The sequence below is a fragment of the Mustela lutreola genome, chromosome 1, assembly GCF_030435805.1.
Source record: "Mustela lutreola isolate mMusLut2 chromosome 1, mMusLut2.pri, whole genome shotgun sequence".
Classification (NCBI taxonomy): Eukaryota; Metazoa; Chordata; class Mammalia; order Carnivora; family Mustelidae; genus Mustela; species Mustela lutreola.
Window position 1 is genome coordinate 16,014,879 of NC_081290.1, and position 17,382 is coordinate 16,032,260.

The window sequence follows — 17,382 nt, forward strand, 5'->3', positions numbered from 1 at the left end:
TCATAGCTGTATAGATTCACCATTCTATTATTATTATTATTATTATTATTATTATTTTAAGTACGCCCCACAATATGGAGTTAGAACTCACCACCCTGAGATAAAGACCTAAGCTGAACTCAACTCAATCACTTAATGGACTGAGCCACCCAGGAACCCCACAACTTTCTGTAATGTTAACCATTTTGCTTTTCATGTATCATTAGAAATGACATCTCAGAAGACTTTCTTGTAATATCCCTTTGAATCAGTGACAATATGTTTTGAATGTTTTTCAGTGTTTCTTTTTTTTTCTTTTTAAAATTTTATTTATTTATTTGACAGAGAGAGCTTAAGCAGGGAGAGCTACAGGCAGAGGGAGAAGCAGACTCCCCAACTAAGGAGACTGATGGGGGACTCGATTCTAGGACTCTGGGATCATGACCGGAGCTGAAGGCAGATGCTTAACTGATTGAGCCACCCAGGCGTCCATCAGATACACTGGTATCTGAGTACTTGGAGTATCTCTCCAGGTTGTTTAACATTTTTTGTTGTTCATTTTGAGATTTCAATTTGCCATAGTTTACAGTTGTGGTACATGTACTGTTTAGTACTAATTTTGTATATAAATTCAGAGATTTGTCAATAATATATAATGTGTAGAAATGTTCAAATGAAATTTACTTCTCTTTCCTCAAGTTATAAAACAGCTTTTGACATATTCTGATCTCATGGATGACTTGCCAACTTTCTATTCCCTGTAGAAAGTGAAGAATTCATCCATTTGTTCCATATATATACACATTTATATATATATATATAATATATATTACTTACATTATGTTATATATAGCATGTTTGATATTTCTATATTAAATATGTTTATATATTTGCATTTATGTATATGTATTTAAAACATGCCACAAATCTCTATCTTAGGCAGCATTTATAAAAAAATTGCTATGTAATTATGCAATAGATGTTTTTAAATTTATCTAAAAGATAGTCCTTTGCTAATTTTAAATACATCTAAATGTGAATGTGTGAATAATAATATATGTGCTTGAAGATTAGTGCATACAGAATTCAAAGATAATAAAAACTCTTTCTACTCTTTTCTCGCTTCGGGATTTCAGATAGTAGTGACCATATTAAGAAGCAGAGTTAAAAGGAGAAAGCAAGAAATAATTGGAATGCTGGTAAAGTAATCCTCTATGCTGCCGCAATTTACAATAGCACGTTATATATAGAAATAGATCAGTCATTGTTTTCAAGCCGGCTAAATAAAACTGAACTCTTGGAAAGGCATAGCACTTGACCTTTCCTGGTTTTACCAGCAGTATTTAAACTGGTGCAAGGCAACTTACTTGCAAGTGTCTTCTGTTGACATGACAGATTCTCCTACTAGTTCACACAATGTTCAAAAGGCACAAGTCCCTTCCTTCGGAACGCAAGAGAGAAATATTTTCCCAAGGAGTTACCAGGTCCACGCTGAGGAATGACTTGAGAAACTTTCACTGTTTGTCGCAACTTGTGCTCTCAACAGGCCCCCTAAAAGCAGCTCCAGTATCTAAACATTCAAAAACTGTGCACTTTGAGATTGAAATACTTGATGCACAAACAAGAAAGCAGATATGTATTGTGGATAAGGTAAGTGACATTCATTCATTGAATTTCTCTTGTCTGCCCCAAAGATTGCTGACCAGTTCATTCACTGCTTAGAAGGTTGTCTCAAAATATATTCCTGGCTTTTAATGTTAGTTTTATGGATGGTAGGATAGATACTTCATACATTGTTCCAGTAGAAGATATGTATTGTGTCTTTCACAATCAGTTTAAATGGTAGCAAATAATTATTGGGTTCTGGTTTTTCTTGCTAACGCTGACAGTTGTCCAGAGGTAAAATTTTCAGTACTCAACTTCTCAGCGTCATAACACAATTTCTCTAGGTTATTCTCTTCATGTAGTTAATTACATATTCAAATTACCATAGAGTGTTATTAGTGCTCCTAGAAAATAACAAGCAAAAGGTGCTAAATTTACTAAAAAATATTTAGCATATATGATAAAGTTTAGTTGATTAAAAATTATTTGGAGTTAATTGTCTTGAAAAATGAACATCTCACTTTTTATGAAATGTTTACTTATTTCAAAGTGCTTAAGCTCCTAAAAAACAGTCTTGCTTAATATGTTACACTTTTATATTCATATCACAAATCTGTCACTCAGGCAAGATAAAGTTAGAAAATTAACACATAAATATACGTGCACATCATGGATATACATATGTGTATATAATATCTAAAACGTTTTCAGTGTTTCATAAGTTTGAAAAGTCACTGGTAGTTTAATTTATTGTGAAAGATTGGTATTTTTAAAAACAATATATCTTCATTTATTTTTCTTTAAAGACATTCTAGATAAGTTTTTTGTTATTGTTCTAAAAATAAAATCCAGTCACTGATTTCTTTTAACTATACTCACCCTATAATTCTAGATAAGAAGGCAAGAGACAAAACTGTTTACTGCTTTTAATTACAGAAGATCATGTGTATTTTCTCACTTAGTAGTTATGACGCTATGGCCAACCTGTTTGTTGGGTGACACTAACTTTTATTTACAGATGGAAATAAAAAATAACTGTTACAAATTCATACAGGTCATAAGTGGAATGCAAGAGATTCAGAATTATTTCCATGCAATTCTAAATCACATTCTTTTTCTATAGTACCACTAGAATGATATATAAATAATGAATATGTATTGCTAATAACACTTATGAATTTCATGCATGCTACAATTTATTTTTATTTTAATATCTCAAGAAAATTTTGGGGTTTTAGATATCATACATGAATAAGAAAACAAACTGAAACAATTATTCAAATTGCTAATGTTTGCATTATGTCACTCTTGAAAATTTAAAACTCATAAGAGAAATACAATAATGTATTTTTATTATTTTATTATTCCATTTCATTTTTTATTTTTACTTTTATATTTATTATTTTTGTATTTTATATTTTATGTATAACATAATGTACATTACATCATATCATATAGACATATATTTAATATATTATATATAGTATATTTTATATATAATATATTTTATATAATATATAATATACTATAATATATAGCATATATTTTATATAGTATATATTTTAATAGTATATATTATATATAAATATTAAATATGATAAATATACAAATATAAATATATAAATATTATTTATAAAAATTAAAATGTGTTTATTATTATCATTTATTAGATTGAAGGCAAAAAGATCATGAATAAAATGGATGTTAAATTGTTCAAGGATTCCCAAAGACCAAGATTCTAAAATAAGACTGGTTTTTGTGTCCTTTCTGGTATGTGTCTAAACTTTGATGCAAAATCTACCTTAAAGTAATGAGAACCTGCGAAAGGGCTGCAAACTAATTTTCCCATAAATTTAAATTTTGAAATTGAGATTGTGTCTGAAGGTAAAACATGGAGTTTTACATTTTCAGTTATTTATTGCAAAAATACATACATACATACATTAAATAAAATAAGCAGGCAGAGAGCCAGCATTTTATTTTTTTTAGATAGAAATAAGGATTTGCCTTAGGAATTTTGGTTCAGAAATTTTGCCTGCATTTGAATAGTTCTGGTAATTGGATCTCCAGTGGCAAACCTTTGGGGAAAGTCAGTAGGCCAACAAGGGGATTATTTCTGGATTACACACCGCCTTGATTGCACAATGATACCATCTGATGTGCAACTCACAATATAGAAATGTTTGGCTTGTCAGAAGAACTGGATTTTGTTTTCTTTCATTTTTGTTTGTAATTTGATAAATTGTCTCAATAATGCAAGACATTTAAAAGAAAAAAATCTGGATTAATGTACATTTTTTTTTTTTGCTCCATGACTCTTAAAAGTTCAAATTTATAAACACGAGAAAGGTTGATTTTGTTGTTGTTGTTGTTGTTGTTGTTCAAGATACTGTTTTTCTTGGACAAAGTAACAGCTATATTAGCAGTAAGGTCATCTTAAGTGCCTTAAACTTGTTCTTGGCTCTACTCAGTATACTAAATAAGTGTTGTTTATGACTGAGTCCTGGTCTTTCAGTAAGCACTGTGTTGAAAAGTAGTAAAAGTTAAAGGTCATGTACTTTGGAACTGAGTATATCCAGACCAAATCCCTGCTGTCTCAATCATAGTGATCAAGGCTCAGGGAAGTTGCTGAATTGCTGATCACCACCATGTTATTTAGAAAATAGGTTAATAAAACATATTTTTGTAGGTTTAGACTGAAAAATAGGAATAATATATGTAGCATGCTTAGCATGGTGACTTGAACATAATGTGGGATAAGCTGTATTTTTCTTAGTTTTAATAATCATTTGGAGAGATAAAATTAATGTGCATAAATATTCACGAAAAAATAAGTGATGAGCGTTGTGATACTGGCACAGACTTTAAATTTGACCTCTTGGTAATTGCCCATTGACATGAATTGTTATGATGTTTAGGTTAGATAGAACTATTCAACGACCTTGAGTGGAATGTATGTATTTTAGTAATATATGCTGAACTCTAGTAGAAATTTAGTTTACATCTAGATACTTTAATTTAAAATTCAAAATTGACAAAATTGTTTCATATTCATGAAACAAAGCATTGAGAGAATTCTTGGGGTCAAAGAATATATACTGAATCAGGTTCTTTTACTTAATGTCATACACATAACACACACACACACACACACCAAAAAAAAAAAAAAAAACCCAAACCTTTTGCCTTCACTATCTTCTCCACCTTCTGCCTATTTCTCTGATTATTTTCATCCTGTTCATATTGTCTACCCACATTTCTCTCTTCTCATTCTATCTTAAACCTACTCCATTCAAGGATTTACATCCATAGCTTGTAAGAATTTGAACTTGCCAAGATCACCAGTGAATCAGTGGTAAGTTCCTTGCTAAATCCAAACGTTATTCCTCACACTTTATTTTAGTGTGTCAGCAACATTTGCTACTGATAAGCATGTCCTCCTTCTTAAAACACTTTTCCTGTGTGAGTTTCAGGTTCATAGACACATATTTTTAAAAACCTACTTCATTGTTTCTCTCTTTCCTCTTGCCGCTGCTTCGTCATCTGACTGAATGGATTATGCATTGTCATGAACTCGGTCATCAGAAGTTCTCCCCATCTTTTCTAATCCATCTTATTGTGTCCAATAGCTTTGAATATTATCTATTCATGACTTATAAATATGTAACTGCAGCTCCTCCTTTTCTTCTGAATGAAAATTCATTTATTTATGTATGTAGACACCTATGCATGCCGCTGTGAATGTATTTACCTATACATTTCTCTGTGCATCTATTTATGTACTACCTGTCCATGCATTCGGATGTTTGCTGGGCATCTCAAACATAGTGTATCTGAAACTGAGCACTTGACCTCACCCCCGGATTTTATCACAGAGTTTCCCAAGTCAGTAAGTGGCAATTACATCCTTCAAATATCTCAAGCCAAACACTTAAGAGACATCATAACTCTTATCTTAATCTCACTCCCCCCACAAGCAATCCATCTTCTCAGTGATACCTTCAAATATATCCAAAGTGACAAATTTTTACCACCTCTACTGCTAGCACTCTTAAATCTTTCCTCCACTTCTGTTCTTAGCACCTTCAGTACATTGCTTACATAGCAACTAGGACTAGCCTGTTACACCATTTCAGCTACTATCATTTCCTACATAAAATTAGACAGTGTCTTCTTTAGATCTAGTTAATTGTCACTTTTTATTTGGGGGCTGTTCTTAACTACTTTTTTTTTAATTGTAAAATATACCAGTATTATCTATTACCCTTTCCTGTTCTATTTCTTTGCTACTACTTAATACCCTCTAACACACTGTTTATTTTTCCTTTTTCATTTTGTTTATTATTTGCCCTGCTCCTGGTATGCCGACTTCACAAAATCTGGGATTTATTTTTCAAATTCCTGTATCTCCAACACTTTGAACAGTGATTGGCACAAATAAAGTATTTAATAAATATACACATAAAAAAGTGCTTAACCAACATGTATTGAATAAATGATGCCAGTTCAAGAAATGTGTGGATTTGACAATGCCCACATGTTTAGAAGTGACATTTTGGGCTGGAGGAGTAGGATACTTGAAAGTACTTTTTACTATACTCTAAATAAAATTATTATTGAAAAAATATATTCACCGTAAAAGGCATTTGATTAAACCATTTCACTAAATGCCAAAGTTCTTTCTGGTTTGCCCCCAACAAAGATGTATAGGATTTAACTTTGTGTTAGTGTATAATTTACTGACGGTCATGCTCTGATAATAAAAAGCTAATAAGCTTTTCATAAGGCAGACAATGAAGATGGGGATATTTATTTAACTAATTTAGTTATGTCCCATTTGTGATTAAAATAATATGACTAATCAAGGTTAAGATAGGGAGCTGACATAAAATATAAATACCATTCTTGGTTTTATTGGACCATAAAATATATATGAAAAATAGTTTTGAAAACTTTAACAGTGAGTTATTTTCAATTGCTCACTATCCCTGTCTCACTTCTATTTTGTAAAATGTCAGAAGCTTATCTAGTGATATATTGATGATTCAAGAGCACTGCAAGAACTCTAAAAGCTAGGATTGATAAATGTTTCCAATATCTTCCCATTCTTTTTTCTTTAATCTTTTCTCCAAGGAACTTGACCTCAAGAGCCCCCTTTCTCTTATTATTTTATTTGCTCTATGTCAAAACCTTAAAAAGCATTTTAAAGACTACTTATAGGAGTACACTTACTGTGATGTGCACTGGGTGACGTATGGAATTGTTGAATCACTGTATGGTGCACCTGAAACTAATAAACCATTGTATGTTAAAGAAATTATAAGTAAAGGAAAGCACTCAGTTATTTCCTAATCCCTCTAATGGTAAAAATATCAGATATCAGTTTTTACCAGAAAATACTGGAGAGAATTATAGGGTAGTCAGATTGAATAAAAGTTGCAATTTTGATACTTTAGTTAGAAATTTTGAGAATTCTTTTTTTTTAAAGGTTTTATTTATTTATTTGACAGACAGAGATCACAAGTAGGCAGAAAGGCAGGCAGAGAGAAAGGAGAAAATAGGCTTCCCACTGAGCAGAGGGCCCGATGCGGGACTCGATCTCAGGACCCTGGGATCATGACCTGAGCCAAAGGCAGAGGCTTTAACCCACTGAGCCACCCAGGTGCCCAAGAATTCTTAATTTCTAATGCTGCCACTTAATATTTTACCTTGGGAAGCATGCAGCTAACAATATATAGGCCTCAATTTGTTCATTTATAAAATGAGAATGGCATCTGTCTTAAAATATCTTCTGGCAGTTTTTAGAATTTCAGGTATATACAAGTGGCGATATCATTTTTCTTCTATTCCTCTCCTTCCTCCTCCTCCTCTTCTTTTTTCTTCTTCCTCCCTTCCTCCTCTCTCATTCACCTCTTCCTCCCATCGCGGCCGCTTTTTTCTTTTCTTTCACCTCAGTCCTCTTCTTCCTACTTCTTCCTGTGAGTATGGCAGCTTATGAACTTTGAATTGAGATAAAGCACGTTTTTAATAGGAACCTGTTTTTATTTTGTCTTGAGATATAACCCAGTATCTCTGCCCTTTATCATCATTTATTGTAAAAAGGTTGTAAGTATTACTATTCATCCATTTATAAAGGAAGATCAGTGGCACAGACACTTGAAATGAAGAACTTAGTGTGTATTAGAACCAAACTTTGAACTGGTCAATATATGTTCTGGGCTTTGATCTTAGCGACTATATGCTACCACTTGACAGATACTAATGACTTTCTTTCATTCTTTTTTTTTTTTTTTTGTAAGATTTTATTTATTTATTTGACACACAGAGACAGATCACAAGTAGGCAGAGAGGCAGGCAGAGAGAGAGGGGGAAGCAGGCTTCCTGCTGAGCAGAGAGCCCGATGCGGGACTCCAACCCAGGACCCTGGGATCATGACCTGAGCCGAAGGCAGAGGCTTTAACCCACTGAGCCACCCAGGTGCCCTGTACTAATACTTTCATTAGCCCAAATTCTCATGTTCTCTTTAATTTCATGATTGAGACAGAACATCTGATTCTAACTTCTGATACAGACAATGTGTTTCAGGACAGAGGTGTTATTTTCTTTTCTTTCTTTCTTTTTTTTTTTCATCCTTCAATCAGCATCTTCTTTTTTTGTTTGTTTTCTATTTTTAAAGATTCAAATTTTTATTTTACTTTATCTAGTTAACATAGAGTGTGATATTGGTTTCAGGAGTAGAATTTGTGACTCAGCACTTCCATACAACACCCAGCGCTCATCATAAGTGCCCACCCTCTTACCCATTATCCATTTAGCCCATGCCCCACAACCTCCCCTCCAGCAACCCTCAGATTGTTTTCCGTAGTTAAGAGTCCCATTTAGGATTTGCCTCCCTTCTTGTTTTTTCTTTCCCCTAGGTTCATCTGTTTTGTTAAAGGTGCTATTTTTGAAGAATATCTTTTTCTCTTATTTGATATGAAAAAAAGTTTCCAAAGTTTGTTTTTATTTTTTATATAGAGACATAAAATAACATTAATTAACATTCAAACCTAGAAATTAAAAATATCTTTGAAGTATCTTATATAATAATAAATTAAGCAACAGATACGCTCGACATGTTTATGTCATTAAAAATTAAAGAATTGAGATGAATGATTCCTCCCCAAATAAGTAATTAACATAATCATTTTCTGTGAGCCCAGAGGAGGCTCAGTGTCCACTCCTTTTTTTTTTTTTTTGATATACTTGGAAATTCCATACTACACCATGAAATTCTAATTTCAAAGGAATCAGTGTACTTTGATCTTAGTATATTTTAGTATCATCTGCCCTGCCTTAGATTTCTTTCCGAAGAAAAGAACCTATTTTATTTAACAAATACATAATGCCATGAAAGGCAATGTGATGCAGTGGTTTATGCCCAGAAGTCAGGCATCTGTGTCTGTATTTGAGCTGTGCAAACTATTAATGTTTTATCCTTGTAACATGTTACTTAACTAGTCTAATTCTTGCTTTTACAAGTAGGGTAAATTACAAATCAAAGCACAATAAGTATGTATCTTCCAGGAATATCTAGGGTTTTTATATTCTTGTAAATATGAAAAACATAGCAATGTGTCTACCATATGTCTGATTTTCTGTAAATGAATGTTATATTTTTAAATAATGGCAGTATATCAGTAATATTATTATTCCACTGATGAGGAAAATAATTAAACTAATATTATAACTGTAATAACTTTGTCATTTTTTATGATAGTCATTATGATTCCATTCTGAAATTATTAGGAAGCCTTAGAATTAGGAAGTATGGGGGGCACCTGGGTGGCTCAGTGGGTTAAGCCTCTGTCTTCAGCTCAGGTCATGAACTCAGGGTCCTGGGATTGAGCCCACATTGGGCTCTCTGCTAGGTAGGGAGCCTGCTTCCCCCTCTCTTTCTCTGCCTGCCTCTCTGCCTACTTGCTATCTCTCTGCAAATAAATAAATAAAATGTTATAAAAGTTAGGAAGTATGGTCATAGGGACCATCTTTGTAACATCAGTTTCTAGCATCCTATGTCCAACTATCTTATAATATGCACTGGGTACTTGTGCCATGATAAACCATGAAAGGTGCCAATGGATATATAAGAATTGAACATCAATATATAGTAGAGAAAAATGAATATACTTTAGAAAACTATTCAGGTATAGCATTTTTTTTTTTTAAAGATTTTATTTATTTATCTGTCAGAGAGAGAGCAAGCGAGAGCGAGCACAGGCAGACAGAGTGGAAGGCAGAGTCAGAGGGAGAAGCAGGCTCCCTGCGGAGCAAGGAGCCCGATGTGGGACTCGATCCCAGGACGCTGGGATCATGACCTGAGCCGAAGGCAGCTGCTTAACCAACTGAGCCACCCAGGCGTCCTCAGGTATAGCATTTTTAAAGCAAATATAAACTATTGAATGTATTCAATTAAATTATGTCTACATTTTCCATTTTTGAAATCTATCACCATGGAAGAAAACTGTTTATATGGTGAAGGTATAAAGAAGATGTCATTTTAATTCCTGTAATATATGAGATGCAGTGATACTCTTTTAGAAGGTCAAACATAGATGAATAAGTTTTGGGGGATGCATCTTGAAAGAGAAGAGTTGAAATTTACCAGATTCACTGGTTCTCCAACTCTCTGTATATTTTGATGTCTCATAGTGTCACAATGAACCTTTTATTAATTCAATAGGTATTTGTTAAGACATTTGTCTAGTGTTCTATTACATGTTCAAGATAATGCACTAACTTGGCCAGATATGCAATTCTTATTCTCATAGATTCTGTTCTTTCCTGTGGAAGCCAAGCACTGTATAAGTAATGTTAATTGCAAAGGTATCTACACAGTGAGAGGAAACAAAGTAATTTGAAGTGGTAAACAAAGGGAGATAAACTGTGAAACAGATGAATTTCCTTGGAGGAATGATGTTTATGTGTGAGTACAATGGAAGAGAAATATGAGAATATGACAGATACAGGAGATAGAACAGGACTTCTTTGCTTGTAAAAAATAACAGCCAAGGATGATGCAAGTATGATGTTAAACTCTTATTTGAGCAACTGAGATCCTGAGAATGGCATAATTTACGGAGTCATTTTTATTGGTTTCTGTTTATTTTTTGCTTCTTTTTTTTAAATCATTTTCAAGTTGTTATTTAAATTCCAGTTAGTTAACATACAGTGTAATATTAGTTTCAAGTGTGTAATTGTTTGCTTTCTTGTTTTTAGTGCAGACAAGTAGAGAAGCAGGTAGGAAGCAAGCACTCAGTTTTGTTCTTTTTAAGTTGAGGTCTTTGTGAAATATCCAAAAAGAGATAACCTGCAGGCACTTGGGTTTGAAGTTTTAGAACTCAGGGAAGTGGTCATGTTTAAATATGTCGACTTGGGGATTACAAATGTATAGGTGTCTCTTGCAGCCACTGTAGTATAGAAGATAAAAATTTAGAAAGAACAATATAATGAATAAGGAAAGAAAAGAACCAATGATAGAGGCCTGAGGAATTCCAGTATGTACAGATCTTAAATAAAAGCGGGGATTGAAAAAGAAAATAAGGAGAAGTTTCCAGAGAAACAGAAGAAATATGGTAACTCTTTCCTCACAGAAACCTAGAAGAAATACTTCAGTGAGAAGGGAAAAACCAGTGGATACAGCTGAGAAGCAAAAAGAAATAAAACAAGTACCCCTTGTATTAAGTGGGATAATGTTCATTGTTTAGTTTAAGCAGATCAATTTAGGTACAATGATGTGGGGAAAAATCCAGTCTAGATGAAACTCTATGGGTAATATGACATTTGAGTTTCCTAGGAAGCCTTTCTTTCATAGGCAGCAGAAGTCTTGAAAGCTTTACTGTGTCACCTCCTTCATTCTTCAACTCTATATTGACTCCTGTAGTCTGATTCACATACTTTGGTTTATACTTTACCCTTCTTCATTCTTCCATTTTTAACATTCTGTATTACTCATCAGCCCCCCCCAAAATACTGTAAATTTCCATTCTTTGAGTTTGGGTAAAATTTGACTCCTCTGCCTGGAGTGTTCTGTCACAATCTTCTGTCCATTCCTCATGATCGAACTGAGATGACAATTTCTTTGTGTGCCATTTACCATCCCCAATAAGCAGATATGTTATATGTCCCAGGAACTATTGGCTGAAATTTCCATTAAATAGCCTAGTATTTGAAAATGAACATTTGTGAGCTATCCCAAGAGTTTGAAAGATTAATTTTGTTCTTGTTCAATTATACATTTTTTTTCTAAATGAGAAATATAACTAGTTTATTAAAATTTCATTTTTTCTAGCAATTTATTTCATTGTATTTTACAAATATATCACAGAATTTCTTAAGGAGTAATATTTTGTTCTACGCAATTAGGAAGCATTGAGCTGCATGACATGAAAATGACCTAAGTGCTATTGTGCAATAAACAAATATGTATTGGATGCAAAATTGGAATGTCATAGCCAGGCTCCTCTTGTATTTCATTCTAAAAATTGTATGTTCTTGACTAACAAGGTAAAATAATAACTTCCAAACATCTGAATTATAAATATACTACAAAAATTATAGCTGAAATAACATGTCTTTGGATCAAAGAAAGTAAATAAATCATGTTTTTCTAGGAAATGTAAATATAGAATGAAAAGAGAAACGTTAATGCTAAGGAAGAAAATTATGAGGGAGTATTATACTATTAAAAGAAATCCTGTTTCCTATTAAGTCAAAGCTGAATTAAAATAGTTAATTTTAGAAATGCAGGTTTAAAAAAGTGCACAAGACACAGATAACAGTATATGTAAAGAAACTAACAATGAAATTGTAGCTATAGTTAACTTTTGAGCAATTTTGGGATATGGGGTATTGACCCCCATGCAGTTGAAAATCCATGTTTAACTTTTAACTCCCCCAAAACTTAAGTACTAATAATGTACTATTGACTGGAAGCCTTACTGATAAGATAAATAGTTGGTTAACACATAATTTGAATATTATATGTATTATATACAACATTTTTATAACAAAGTTACTAGATAAAAGAAAATATGTATTATTAAGAAAACCACAATGAAAGAAAATACATGTACAGTGCTGTACTGCAAAAACAATCTGTGAACAAGTGGTCCCACACGGTTGAAACCAATATTGTTCAAAGGTCATATATCCAAGAAATATGTTATTCAAATTAGATAAATAATTACTTTATGAGTAGCTACTATACTTTAGATTACTTGAGGCTGAAAATTAAACATATTTCCTTGCCTCTATATACAGGAGTCAAATTGGAAAGATAGATTACGAATTTTAAAACAAATTATAACATGGCAAATAGCATATACAAGTTTAACACAAATTATATTATGAAGACTAGAGAAAGAATACTTTTTTTTTATCTGATAGAGGTTTAGGCATAAAGATGAGAAAAGCTAAACTGAGTGTAAGGAAGGACTCAAAAGGATTTTAAAAATATGTATGTTACAATTAATTAGCATGGGTAAGGTAGAGATAACATCCCAGAGGGTGCCTGGGTGGCTCAGTAAATTAAGCTTCTGTCTTCTGCTCAGGTGATGATCACAAGGTCGTGGGATTGAGCCCTGCATCAGGCTCCCTGCTTCTCTCTCTATCCCTTCCCCTGCTTGTACGTGCACTGTTTTCTCTCTCTTAAATAAATAAATAAATAAATTTCAAAAAATAAAAAGAAACAAGAAGGAACATCCCAGGAAAAATTAGCATAGTGAAGATATCACAATCCCAAATTTCTACTACAAAGCTGTCACAATTAAAACAGTGTGCTAAAAATAAATAAATAAACAAAATAAAACAGAAAACCAGTATGGTATTGGCATAAAAATAAACACACAGGTCAACAGAACAGAATACAGAACTTAGAAATAAACCTACACTTATGTGGTCACTTAATCACGGACAAAGGAAACAAGAATATACAATGAGCAAGTCTCTTCATCAACAAAACAGTAAGATAACTTACTTAAGGGAAGAAGATATATGATATACCCAATAAGGGGTCAATATTCAAATGCATCAAGAACTCATACAACTCAATACAAAAAATCAAATAATACAGTTAAAAATTGACCGAAGACCTGAAGAGACATATTTTCAAAGAAGACATGCAGTCAATAGACATATGAAAAGATGCTCAATATCATTCATCATCATGAAAATGCAAATCAAAATCACACTATCACCTCAAACCGGTCAGAACGGTTAGTTTCAAAAGGATAAGAAATAGCAAATGTTGGTGAGGATGTGGAAAAAAGTAAACCCTCATGTGTTATTTGTGGGAATTTATATCGGTGCAACCAGTGTGGAAAATGGAAATACCATATGATCCAATAATTCCACTACTGGGCATTTACCCAAAGGAAACACACACACACGCACATACACATATATATATGTCCTCCTGTGTTTATTGCAGCATTATTTACAATAGCCAAGGTCTAAAAGCAACCAAAGTGTCCAGGAATAGTTGAAATCATATAGAAGTTGGTACACACACACAGATGCACACTTGCACACGTGCCAGGATATTATTCAGTCATGAGAAAGAATGAAATCTCAGCATTTGTAGCAACATGGTTGGACCTAGAGGACATTTTGCTCTTTTCTTGGCAAACGCCATATTATTTCACTTTTGAGTGGACTCTAAAAAAACAAAACAGAGAATAGAAACAGACTCGTAAATTCAGAGAACAAATGTGGTTGCCAGAGGTTGGGGTGATAAGCAAATTAGGTGAAGGGGATTAATATGTACAAGCTTCTAGTTAAAAAATAAATAAGCTGTAGGGATGAACAGTACAGCATAGGAGTTATAATAAATAATTTTGAAATAACTTTGTATTGGGACAGATAGTATCTACACTTATTGTGGTAAGCATTTCATAATGCATATAATTGTCCAATCATTATGCTGTACATCAGAAACTAACATAATATTGTATGCCATCTATACCTCAGTTCATATGTGTATGTGTGTGTGTATAAAAAACAATAAGCTAACTTACTAAATGCGAGATATATATATATGAGTGGTGGACAAAGACCATTCCAGGAAGAAGAATTAGCATATCAAAGGCAAAGAAGCAGAAAAGTAGTAAGCAAGCTTTCTGGGTTACTGTAATTAAGTTGATGGTGTGATGATGCAAAATGGAACTAACAGAATAGATGGTTTGGCTGGAATGGAGGGTAGAGGCCTAGTTAACTTTCTAGCATCTGGCCTTTCTCTTTCCTTTCAAATCAGGGAGATAATATTGTAAGGTACAACATTCAAAAAATTAAATCTGGTAACAATGTGGAAGATAGACTGGATAATAGAAAGACTGAAGACAGGGGCGCTGGGTGGCTCAGTGGGTTAAAGCCTCTGCCTTCAGCTCAGGTCATGATCCAGGGATCCTAGGATTAAGCCCTACATTGCATCAGACTCTCTGCTCAGCAGGGAGCCTGCTTCCCTTCCTCTCTCTCTCTGCCTATTTGTGAACTCTATCTGTCAAATAAAAAATACATATCTCTCTCTCTCTATATATATATTTTTTTAAACATTTAAAAAAATTAAAAAAATTTAAAAAAAGAAGATAAAAGAAAGACTGAAGACAGAGAGCTTAGTAAAACTGAGAAGCAAATCTTCTGGGAGCCTCTTCTGGGAGCCTGTTCAGACCTGCCACATTTAGGAGGCACCATAGCACCATGGTCTTTGCTTGGGTTTTGATGATACCCAAGCACCTCTCACACTTAACCAGCTTGTGACATTGGGCAATGTCCTTATTTTTCTTTCCCTTAAAATTTTACTGAGACCAGCTATGTCACTAGAATCATCTGAATAAATGCCATCTTCTAGTAGAGATTTACATAAGAAAATGCTATGGCACAGAACCTTGAATATTGCTAACGAATTAAAGTCTACAAATTTTAAAATAAAACAAAAGTTTTCATATCATTTAAATATATTAAAAACTATAAAATGAAGGAAGGTTTAACAAAATTTTCACACTGTAATAAAAGTGTGGAAGTTAATTTATTTTCTTTCTGTATGTACTTATAACCCATATGGAAGGAGTAAATAAAAAACAATTTAAATCAAATATGGGGCACATCTTTAAGACATTTCTGAGCCTTAAAGTAATTAATACATACACATATATTTCTGATTTAATCTTTACTAGTCAACACCCTTTATGTAACAAAAGAGAATAGTTATTTAATAAATATACTGTAGTTTCTATCTAATGTTGTTATGATCCACATAGATTAGACAAGTGTATACATCTGGGTACAATAGAATAGAATGCAGTAGTATAGGTAAAAGGAATATGATATTCCATTACTATTTTATCATAGGTAAAAGGTATATGATATCCCATTATTATCTTATTGTAGATAAAGGGAATATGATATTCCGTTACTGTTTTATTGTAGGTAAAAGGTATATGATATCCCATTACTATCTTATTGTAAATAAAGAGAATATGATATTCCATTACTATTTTATTTCAGTTAGGTTTGGTTTAACAGGGATTTTGCTGTTTGAACTTATAATGAATCAAGACAATCTTCTATATCCAAACCTGTTACAAATTTGTCAAATTAACACCCAGGGTGCCAGGTGGTGAGCTGAGGTTTGACAACAGACCACAAGAGAAGTGAAAATAAGGAAGCTGATTACCCACAGGCTCTGGAGGGCGTCCCTAGCGGGTTTCAGGGAGCTACACGGGAGGCGGGAGGAGACAGGGTGCAGATAGAGACAGACAGGACTGGAGGCACATGTCTTTATTAGGTTATGTGAGTGGAGTGCTGGGGATTCCTGGATTAAGGCTGAGTTAGTCAATTCAAACCAAAAGATGGGGTTTAGTAAACCCCAAAGAAGTCTTACCATAAGGGCACATTAAGAAAAGTCATTGAGAAACAGGGAAGACTGTTAGTCCCAAAGCCTGTTGGAAGTGTTCCATCAGAATGGACATTTAGTTGTGACTCCGAGGGCTGCTATCTTGGGCCTGTCCTTGTCTGAGGGCCTAGTGTCAGGAGAAGGTCACTGCAGGCTGCTTGGTCACACAAAACAGACAGCAAAGCGGCAATATCTCAGCTTAGCTAAACTCTTGAAAAAACCTGAAGATGAACAGAGTGTCTTGGTTATCAGAAAGTTCATGTTGAAGGGATTCCTAGTTCTTTCATTATCTAACAGTTCAAACAAAAAAAAAGATTAAAAGTTGTGCTTACATAACATATTTCTGAGAAATAATTTTGCTTTGATATGCTTGTGCTTTTCTTTGATTCCTTTCTCTAAATAAACTAAAAGAAATTATTTTTTAGGCATGTACCTCACCAGATTAACATTTTACTGATACTTTTGGGTAGCCCACTAAAGAGCTATCAATATCATTACTGAATGAGTTGCTGTGAACTTAATGTTACTTAAATATAAAATACTATTTTTAATTGTTCCTTTTATAGACCTTACTGCTCAAAATTATCCAGTAACAACTTTCTTTCCTGTACTGTAACTCGTAACAGTTGTACTTAACAAATGAGGAATAACTTAAGGCAATGTTAAGAAATCAACATTCCATTTTTGCTTTGTTTTGTTTTTTCAGTTATCTAAAGGCCTCAGGGCATGAGGTCTGAAGGTATAATATTGCAGAAAGTGGAAACTGACATTGCTATTATTTAAGCCTTTTAATATCCTCATAATAGGCATTTGTGCTTCTTAATAACACAGAAAATAGCAGTGGTGAAATTTATATTTCTGTTAGAATT

General features: G+C 33.2%; 1 protein-coding gene across 2 annotated transcripts in view; it reads left to right on the plus strand.

Annotated features, from left to right (window-relative positions):
• Positions 1-1,304: 1,304 nt before the first annotated feature.
• Positions 1,305-17,382, plus strand: part of TECRL (trans-2,3-enoyl-CoA reductase like) — a 102,945-nt gene continuing 86,867 nt past the window's right edge. The window contains exon 1 of one of the 2 annotated variants that reach the window (XM_059160301.1): positions 1,305-1,629. In XM_059160301.1, the coding sequence (XP_059016284.1) occupies positions 1,396-1,629 (234 nt within the window). In that variant the 5' untranslated portion in view covers positions 1,305-1,395. The remainder of the gene's footprint in view (positions 1,630-17,382) is intronic. The other variant, XM_059160293.1, reaches the window with a different exon arrangement.